The sequence below is a fragment of the Ambystoma mexicanum genome, chromosome 13, assembly GCF_040938575.1.
Source record: "Ambystoma mexicanum isolate Mex_15411 chromosome 13, UKY_AmexF1_1, whole genome shotgun sequence".
NCBI lineage: Eukaryota > Metazoa > Chordata > Amphibia > Caudata > Ambystomatidae > Ambystoma > Ambystoma mexicanum.
Genome location: NC_090938.1, coordinates 442,484,012 through 442,494,514, shown reverse-complemented (window position 1 = coordinate 442,494,514; position 10,503 = coordinate 442,484,012). Strand labels below are relative to the sequence as shown.

The 10,503-nt window shown below is 45.0% G+C and overlaps 1 protein-coding gene across 1 annotated transcript in view; it reads right to left on the bottom strand.

The window, feature by feature from the left end:
* Window positions 1–4,710: 4,710 nt before the first annotated feature.
* PLEKHM1 (pleckstrin homology and RUN domain containing M1) overlaps window positions 4,711–10,503 on the bottom strand; it is a 351,512-nt gene continuing 345,719 nt past the window's right edge. The window contains exon 13 of the mRNA XM_069634062.1: window positions 4,711–10,125. Within this exon, the coding sequence (XP_069490163.1) occupies window positions 10,011–10,125 (115 nt within the window). The 3' untranslated portion in view covers window positions 4,711–10,010. The remainder of the gene's footprint in view (window positions 10,126–10,503) is intronic.

Below are 10,503 nucleotides of genomic sequence, written 5' to 3'. Positions count from 1 at the left end.
CACAAATGCAGGTTTATGGACCATCCTACAGGTTTTTGTGTTTTTTTAAAAGTAAGAATAGGTAAATGGAGCTTTCCATATTCAATTGCCCGTTCAGATCAAAAGCCCCATTTACCTATGGGGAATAGACTGCCTGTGAAATGGGTGAAGAAGCACAGATGCCAATATCGGGATAAGCGCTGGCTACTGGGCCAGCTCTTGCCCGATCCGAGATCTGTCATCAGATCTCTAGACAGAGCTCGGGGTCTGGCTTGCCTCTGCCCCAGCCCCGGCAAACCACCATGAACAGTGCGCTCACAAGTGATATAATCTTCTTCATCCAAGCGCAGTATTGCTCTTGAACAGAGCACATCACATCACCGAGGCCCAGTGGCATACCGAGCAAGGGGGAACAGCAGCAGGATATTTGTCAGTGGGTCACCTCTCCCGTTCAGCACCTCAACGAGGGTGCCCAACCAAAAGGTGTTCCGCTGGCAGGATGTGTGCCAAGCAATTCCTGTTCTGCACACTCATTGTCCTGGCAGCATGACACCTTATCCTTTCCAAATGGGAGAGGTGTCCCGCTGCCAGGACAATGTCCCAAGGAGCTCCGTGCAGCAGAGGGGCTCTCACGTTGCTTTGTGTCAACAGAACATCAGAATGTGAGCCATTAGGCACTGATGGGTGGGAGGTGGCACCTATTAGCAGTGACTTTTGTCTTTAGAAATGTGCATAATTATTATAATGGGAGTGAGTGATAAGTGTGCATAATGTTGCATACATTATGAAATGACTATGGCGTTAAAACCCAAGGGGATTTGTTAGGCTCACTTTGAATGCAAGGTGGGGAGAATAAAACTAAACCCATACTCGTATTGCACAACTTATTTCTATGACAATATGTATAGTGTATAGGTAGTTTACTACGAAAGGTTAGTTTATTATGTAATGTGGTTTGCGTCTATGGCATTGCTATAAAGTAGTATTTAAGCACATGAAATACAAATCAAAACCTTAAATATGTAAATCAACTAAACCTGGGAATATGTGCTCAGTTGCTTAAATAGTCCACATACCGGTTTCACCATTTAAGCAAAGTGTATGATTCTGGGCAAATCATTTAAATCGCACTGTGTCTGTCCTGCATCTCTGTAAGTGATTCACTTCATAGCTTATGTTAATATAGCATGCTATTATTAAAAAAAAAGCCTAATGACTATAGAGTTGCTCCATATATAACAATTGTGCAATTTAGATATTTTGCACCACAAAGTTATTTGCCACTTGGCTTACTTATGGCAACGTTTTCTAAAGTAATTTCCATGGTGCCTCCAAGTATTACAGATGATGCTCCTTGCAATGTCTTTTTCTTTTAAGTCACTTCTGTTGGTGCAATCCATATGTAAATGAGGAGGTTTGCATGTATTTTGCCCCAGAGCGCCTGGACAGAGCTGTCTACATACAAGTGTCCTGCACCTGTAATGATCCTGCAGTATTATTTTTTTTGTTAAAATGCCATCTGCCACTAATGTTACCAAAAAAGTAGATTGGGGTGGCCAGTTTGGGGCGCAAATGAGACTGTATGGAATTGCGCGCACTGCATTGGAGGGTGGGGGGAGTAGCAGGACTTTTTTCGTGCCTCACCCCCCACTCTTGCAATGCTAGATACTCCCCTTCTGAGACCAACCCCCAGGTTCGCCGAGGATCAAAGACCCAGTGGCAAAGTTGAAAGCTCATTGTGGACACCAAGCAGAATCCATTGGAAAACACATTGATCACCAAGCCCCGAGCTTCGCGGGCTCGGTAATTTAAATCACACACAGAACAGATTACATTATCGACCCCCCAAAGCTGGGGACTCGGATCACTGTCTTTCCCAAATAGATTCTGGTATTTGTAGTCTTGAGAAGATGGCTTGAAAAGTACATAAACCATAGTAAGGTACGTACGTGCGTATCTTACTATGTTTTGTGCACTTTTCAAGCCATGAAATCCTTCCACTGGCTCTCCGTGGCCGTTAGGATCAAGTTCAAGACCCTCTGCATAGTCCGCAAGGCTTTCTGGGGCCGGGGCCCGCACTATCTACAACGCCGTCTTCCTAAATACTCTCCTTCTAGAGCCCTCTGCTCGTCCTCTTCCAACTCTTTGCAGTGTGAGACGTTTTTCCAAGCAGAGATTTAGGGGTAGATATTTATCCTTTGCAGGTGTGCCTAACTCTGGAACAGCCTCCTGTCTCTCCACCTTGGGCCAGAGCTCCTTAAATTCCAGAAACTCCTCAAGAACTTCCTCTTGCTCTCTCCCTCTCCACTGCTTCGCTCCTCTCTCTTTCTCTGCGCTTCACTCCTCCATCTTTCCCCGAACTCTGTTCAGCTTTTGCTGACTGGTCGTGTGGCTCACCTCTAGAACCTCACAAGTCCCATGCTCCCCCACCAGTCTTTCCACTTGCCTCCGCATTTTGCTCAGCACTACTGAACTTTCAGCATATGTCCGATGAGAGGGCTATACTCTCTGCACTTAACCCGGGGCCCTGCTATACTGGGCACTCTTGTCTTCCCCGTCCCCCTCCATTGCACTTCCGCCTGTACACTTGCATGACCTGAATTTACTAGGCCTAGTAAGTTCTGTCTTGGCCCCCTTTGTCTCCCCCCTCCCTAATCTGGTTGCGCCTGAAACACTTCATGCACTTGCACAAGGAGAAATGCTGTCAGGCCTAGTACGCTAGTTACTTTTTTGTTAGATCATTCGGAAACCTCAAGGCCTAAGAATAACTACTCTATTTCCTTGCTCCCTTCCCGCTTTGAAGCACTTCACTTGTGTATAAGCGCTGTACAAATAATTACAATGAAAGAAATTGCAGCATTTTAAAACTATTTCAAACAGCCTTTGATTGGAGTTCAACTGTCAGTTTTGCCCCCTCTGAATTCCACCTCCTCAGAACTCCGTCTCTCCTCCTCTAACCTGCGCCCCCACCCCGGCCCTTGTGGGATTCCCCTTCACATTTTTTCCATGTCCACCACTGGTCGGGATGAACTATCTTTATTTCAATGAGTCTCAGGTTCGCTGTTAAGTGGCCTATAGGACTCCTAACTCCCTTCCTTTAGGCAGCTGGAGCTGCCTCTTCCAGTTTCTTTCTCCTTTCTGGCTGGAGCAATCAGTGTCCCTTCTGTCAGCCTGGCTCTCTCTGCCTGACAATAGGCCCTGGAGTGGGGCCCCTGTTCCTCCTCCACCCCGCCAGTCTCCTCCTACAACAAAAAAAGAATGACCACCGCTTACCAACACCTTCTCCCTCTTAAATCCCCCCTCCCCTTCATTGGCACCCCATTCTTCACGCCTCCTGAAGCTTGGTGAGCCAATGGGGTGGTCTGTAAATCCCTGGCCCCTGAGGAAATTGTAATTGGAAGCTTCACCCCGCCCCCTTTCCTATCTGCAATTCCCCAAGTTGGCGAGTTCATCCTGCAGGAAGCAGTCAGGACGTTATCTCGCTGCCTGACACCCAGACATCCGCCTGGTTCTGTATCCCCCGGGGTTGCCGGCCACAGCATCGAGACCCGCCCCTCTCCTTGTGGCCGTGGTGTTGGCAAGTAACCGTGGAGGCTGCGCAGGGTTTGGTAGCTCCTTGCTGCGTGCTGCTGCCGTTGCGGTGAGCGCAGGCGGCACCACGCTCGGCGGCCTCACTTTGCGTGCCACTCCATCCCACTGCCCCATGCAACCAACACTACTGGACATCCTACAACAAAGAGCACACGTTTCGGCTTCTGTACTCTCTCGACACATTAGAGTCTCTCTTTCTATCCTTAGTCTCTAGGGAGTCACAGTTCACCAGCACCTGGCTGTGGTTTTTGTCATAGGACTCGGAGCATGCACAAACATGTTGACCCTTATTCATAGAATGACAGGGAGAAGCGAAACGGTCTACATTATATCCTGCGATGTGCCTTAACAAGTGGGTTGCAAATTCTCATTTTTTTATACCTTCTTTCCACGTCAGAAGGGATTGAATGTTTGTTGATTTGTTTAAATTGTATGAGCTACTGCACTGCTCTAGTGTCTTCGTCCATTTCCTTAAAGGAGCACATCATGCAGGGCACTCCTCCGGTACAACATGGATATTTATTTATTAATGCGAGTAGTTGAACAAAGTGTTTTCAATTGTTCCGCTCGGGAGAGGAACTCAGTATTTATTGTGGACATAAGAAATTAGCTGTACGGTACGAGGGGGGCATCTAGTCATAGCATCGAATGCCTTACCATCTAAAAAAAAGCATATAATGCAGTTTTTTTAAGGTAAAGGGTTTATTGTATTGGGTTTTGAAAGGTTAAAAAAGTGGGGTTGGAGGAGGACACCCCCATTTAAAAAAATAAAAATAAAAAAATAAAAATAAAAAAAAAAAACACAGTAGATGCTATTTTCCCCTTGACGCTTTTTTTTTTTTTAGATGGTAAGGCATTCGATGCTACGACTATAAACCACGAGGGGCATCCAAATGCATGTTTGCATAGTTGTTTTTTTTTTAACAAATTGTATATGGACAAGTGTTGAGCATTCATAATATTTGAAGTAACTGCACCAGTGTGCTTATTTAAAGGCCAATGTTGTAAGAGCAGCAGTTAAGAAGTAGTACAGGCGAAGGCCAGATTGGTAGTGGGACTCCTTTCTAGACATATCTTCATATTGCTGGTCCTTTCCAAAAAATGTAACCCCGAAGAAATAATTTGTACTTTATACTCGGGTCAAGAATAAAACTGGCACCTTTTTTATTTTATTGTGATGGAATCATTAAAAACAGTAACTTTAAAAAAAAATAAGAAAACAATTCCAGTCTTTTGAAGAAGAGCTTAAGTCTGTCACATTTGGAAGACTCCTCCAGTCAAACTTTACAATGAAATCCTATACAATCCCACAGGACTGAAAAAGTACAAATGGGGTTTCTGCATTTTACAACACATGGTAGATTGGTTAACTGAGCATACAAAAGTTATTTTCTTAACAAGATGGTAATTTGCACACACGCTGACCCATTAAAATACAATAAACCTCCCACTTTGTAGAACTGGAATTGTAATGACTATGAAAAGTCAGGCAATGTTTTAGTAAAGGCCTACACGTTTTTCATGAATTACAAAGCAATACAAATGTTAATTTACCTACTAGAAATGGGTCAATTTCTATGGCACAGGTGTCTGTCTATTTTACAGTATACAAAATATAAATTTGTTAACAATGGTAGTAATCAACAAGCAGAAAAATGACTAACGCCAGAAAGAAAACTCTTAAAAGGCTGAAAAATAATTTCCTGTACATCATTTCATACGTGTCCAGCCAGAATGAGTAAACACTACAAGACGCAACATATGTCGACACACTGGTATCTTCGAAGCCATCGTCTATGAAGGCACCATAGTTTAAGGCTGGCATTGTGTTTTTCAGGGCATTTTCCTGAAACGTACTTTTTTTTTGTTGTTAGTGCCCTGTAGCCCAGCTTCTGCTAAAACGACAAAAAATAAAGCAGCCATATTTTAGAAGAGTCAAAAAATCGACTATACAAAACAAACCGCGATTGATGGAACATATATATTTACATGTAAATATGAAAAATAAATATCTTATTCGAACATTTATCATGTTCTCAGTTTAACATTTTTTTACATTTTCCCTTTCCCATTTGGCCTGTAAGAAACGGTGTACTTCATGTTTTCTGCGCTCTTATGCCACGCCGGAAGAAACGCAGCTTGGATTCTAAAAACGTCATTAAAAACTGCAAATCAAAGTCATATTTTAGTCTCTGGGTCCTGTTGCTGTGAAAACCGCTAGATGGCAGCACAGCCTATCAAATGCGTTAGTGGGATCTATGATGTTCTGAATGTAACCCCGAAAGGTTTCCAAATGGTCTTTTTTAAATATACACCAATGCCATAGTTTTAATGGGCCATCCCCACGCCTCAGCCCACCACTTCCCACTCTCGCACCAGCAGTGATCCCAGCCACCCATCTTCTCTATAGGAATTGTTTATAGCCACTCATTTGGTTTTGGGTGGAGATTTTGCTCCTTTTTGTTCAGTTGTTCTTTATTTAAAATCCACTTCTTTTATTGTCCAACGTAAACGACGAACCTTGCAACAGAGGCAGCTTTATACATACGACAGATACATCACTATCTTGCGTTTCTGTGTCCTGTGCCTTCTATCCCAATTGGTGGTTTGGTTACTTTTGGGTCCATGGACATGCTGTACTACAGACCAACACAATTCTGGTGGTTTAAGGCAGAAATATGGGCAAAGCCGTGAAGGACAGGCATTTCGCCATGTGAAAAACACCAGTCATATTAAAAAAGGTGTGATTTTGATTCAACCAGCTGTTCAGGCTTGATAGTGAATGAATGCTTAATTTACACAGTGAAATCAACAACGAGGTTCTGTTTCAAGCAACTCGTTTCATGTTTTGAATAACCGGTAGCAGTGCTCAAGGTGGTTGCCACTGGAAACAGGTTAAGTGAAATGACCACAGCAGCCAATCTCAACATCTTACCCAAGTGACAACGCAAGACATAACATGCTAACCTCAAGATGAAAACCGGAGAAAAACATGCCACCTTCTGGGAGAGGTTTGCGCATAAAATAAGTAATGCGATGTATTCTTGATAAGAGCCAATTCACATGTACAAACATAAAAATGCCAAAAATATACACGCGTCCATCCATAAACACAAATGTTTATGTGGGTAGACACAAGACAACGAAGCATAACAATGCCTGCCTGCCAGCCTGCATCAAGTCTCCCCAGGGAACGTCAAATTAAAGCGCCTCACTACAAATGTATGACATTGCTGGTGCGTAGCAGAACTAGTTTGCTGATCAATTTCACATTCCATCAATAACGGGCAATACTTGACTGTGCAATTAGCATAGCGTGGCAAATCTCTATAAAGACAAAATGTAAATTTAGTAAGAGAAGGTCATTTAAAATGATGTTCCCTTCCTATGCCCCCAGCAGGTTTAGAAAACCTACCTTGCGTCGCCGCCGCCATCACATGCAAGGAATGTAACTGCTGCCTGGGCAGGTTACTGCCGTATCACTTCCACCGGAACATTTGCATGCTCGGCTCCAAGGGCTTCTCTCCCCCGAGCAGCCAAAGAGGATGTAAAGGGAATGCCATTTTCTGCTGCTGGTTTGGCACAGTAGCACTTCTTGACAATTCAAAAACAAAACTGCTGCTTGGAAACTGTTTTTTCAAGGCACAAGTTTGTAACACAGTAGACCATTTCGCAACATGAAAAATGGACACGTCCGACAATGCTGTGTTTCCACACATTCTTTGTGTGTGCGACAATGGCTGGTGGTCACAATGCGTTTCGATTTTCATAATAGCTTAAAAAAAATACAAGGTCTTCAGTTGTGCAGACAACAGTTTACATATCTGTGAGATTTCGTTTTGTACATTAAAGCTGCGACTGCTAAATATTATAAAAACTACAGTCCACTATTTACACACAAGAACAGAAATGTAGTTGAGAGTCCTGAATGCGTCGCAACACATGCTGCATGACCATCTCGAGTGCCCGGAGAATGATCACAAAAAGAAAAATCTCGCACGCACGCACGATCACACAAAGAAAAATCTCGCACGCACACAAACACACACAGTCGAGAAGCACCATACTAAATTTCCACCCCAAAAACGTGCGAATATTTTCTAGTACTTTGGCCTGCAGTCTTAAACTACTTCAATTTCTGGATACTCTCGCCTTGCAATGCCCGCAACACATTTTGGCCACAACTACACTTACAGAGTATTAGGGCCAAATCGTCGTGCTCCAACCAGCAATTGGCAAAAACCGTGAAAACGTGGGGCCTCCCTCATTGCCATAGCCGTGCAGAATGACACGCAATGTAAAGTGGGCAAAGACGAGCGCTGCCTGTTTTTTTGCGATGTGTGCCATTTTGTTATCGATTTCCTAGATGATGAAGGGACGGAGCAGAAAATACACTACTACACAGTGTCCGCCCTCTGTGCAGGAAAACCACCCGGTTTTCTCTGCCCGCATATCATTTGGATGCTGCTGGAAATACAGAAAGGCCGCCCGTGTCTCCGTCAGCATCTTATATTGATGCCGCTGGAAATACAGAAAGGCCGCCCGTGTCTCCGTCAGCATCTTATATTGATGCCGCTGGAGATACAGAAAGGCCGCCCGTGTCTCCGTCAGCATCTCATATTGATGCCGCTGGAAATACAGAAAGGCCGCCCGTGTCTCTGTCAGCATCTCATATTGATGCCGCTGGAAATACAGAAAGGCCGCCCGTGTCTCCGTCAGCATCTCATATTGATGCCGCTGGAGATACAGAAAGGCCGCCCGTGTCTCCGTCAGCATCTCATATTGATGCCGCTGGAGATACAGAAAGGCCGCCCGTGTCTCCGTCAGCATCTCATATTGATGCCGCTGGAAATACAGAAAGGCCGCCCGTGTCTCCGTCAGCATCTTATATTGATGCCGCTGGAAATACAGAAAGGCCACCTGTATGTCAGCATCTTATATTGATGCCGCTGGAGATACAGAAAGGCCGCCCGTGTCTCCGTCATCATCTTATATTGATGCCGCTGGAAATACAGAAAGGCCGCCCCGTGTCTCCGTCAGCATCTTATATTGATGCCGCTGGAGATACAGAAAGGCCGCCCGTGTCTCCGTCTGCATCTTATATTGATGCCACTGGAGATACAGAAAGGCCGCCTGTGTCTCCGTCAGCATCTCATATTGATGCCGCTGGAGATACAGAAAGGCCGCCCGTGTCTCCGTCAGCATCTTATATTGATGCCGCTTGAGATACAGAAAGGCCGCCCGTGTCTCCGTCAGCATCTTATATTGATGCCGCTTGAGATACAGAAAGGCCGCCCGTGTCTCCGTCAGCATCTTATATTGATGCCGCTGGAGATACAGAAAGGCCGCCCGTGTCTCTGTCAGCATCTTATATTGATGCCGCTGGAGATACAGAAAGGCCGCCCGTGTCTCTGTCAGCATCTTATATTGATGCCGCTGGAGATACAGAAAGGCCGCCCGTGTCTCTGGCAGCATCTTATATTGATGCCGCTGGAAATACAGAAAGGCCGTCTGTATGTCAGCATCTTATATTGATGCCGCTGGAGATACAGAAAGGCCGCCCGTGTCTCCGTCAGCATCTTATATTGATGCCGCTGGAGATACAGAAAGGCCGCCTGTATGTCAGCATCTTATATTGATGCCGCTGGAGATACAGAAAGGCCGTCCGTGTCTCCGTCAGCATCTTATATTGATGCCGCTGGAAATACAGGGAGGCCGCCTGTATGTCAGCATTTTATATTGATGCAGGCAGAGAAGATTCGATCCCCATGGATTCAGCCTGCTTTTTACAGAATGATTCATAGTAACGCTGACTGCCATTGCACATGGAGGTTGTAATTACTGCTTCTTTTCTGGTTGAGAAAGAAAAGAGTAGCTGGGCATCGCCCACTAGAAAAGTATCGCGGTCACAAGGTGAGTGGCGGGGCCTATGTCGTGGATTCGGTCGGTCTTTCCCATGGGATTTACAGCAAACTTCAAATCACCATTATAAAGGTCTTCATTTTTCCCTAGTGCAACATCCTAATAAATACCCTGTTAGTGCAAGTAATATTATCTCAGCTCTTTGCAGGCATGGTGAATCCCAGTGATCGCAAGGAGCCATCGTACCAAGTGATCCCCACTTTTTAGAGCCATGATATGAATGGAAATCAAACTGAAAAGCAAACTCCTTCACTTTGCATGCCAGCAATTCAGCCTGGCGCACCAGACCACAGGCCAAGGGACAGCATTCCACGGACTGGATTCACAGAGTGCATAGTGATCACCCTGTAAGAGGCAACCTTCTGCGCAAGCATCAGTCAATGCCGGCCTGGGGGTTCCGACCCACCCCACCATGTTCAAAGAGGAGCCTTCATGAAGCGCTGTTTGCATAAGTAGAGGTGTCCTCCGAGGTTGGCAGCTCAAGTCCTTGTGAGAAAAAACGATCCCTGCGAGCATTATTACAGTTCTGCAGACTTCTTGGCTTCGTAATACTTCCTTCTGCGTACACACCGAGGGCAGGAAGGGACTCCAACCTTGCAGAGACTATGGAAGACTGTTTTGCATTCTTTACATCTGAAAGGAAGCGTAAAATGGGTCTTACATTAAAAAAACATGTACTGCAAAATGTATCTGTTCAAAGTGGCGAGTGAATTCCCATACATGAGCAGAACTACTGATGTTCGTGCATAACTAACTGAGAAACCTCTGAGCCACAAGTCCATTTTGTGCTTACATCACAGGTTGTATGCTATATGATCAACAGAGAAATACACACATGTATTGGCAGCAATGACTGATGGGTGCTTAAAATACCAGGAGGCCAATCGGTGCTGAAGTTTGCACTCAATGCTATCCCACCGGCCAGAACAAGATATGCTACTGAGGCACAGATAGTTGCAGAGAAGTGTGAACACAAGAAATACATTGGTGCGGAACATAGTGAACTGATCG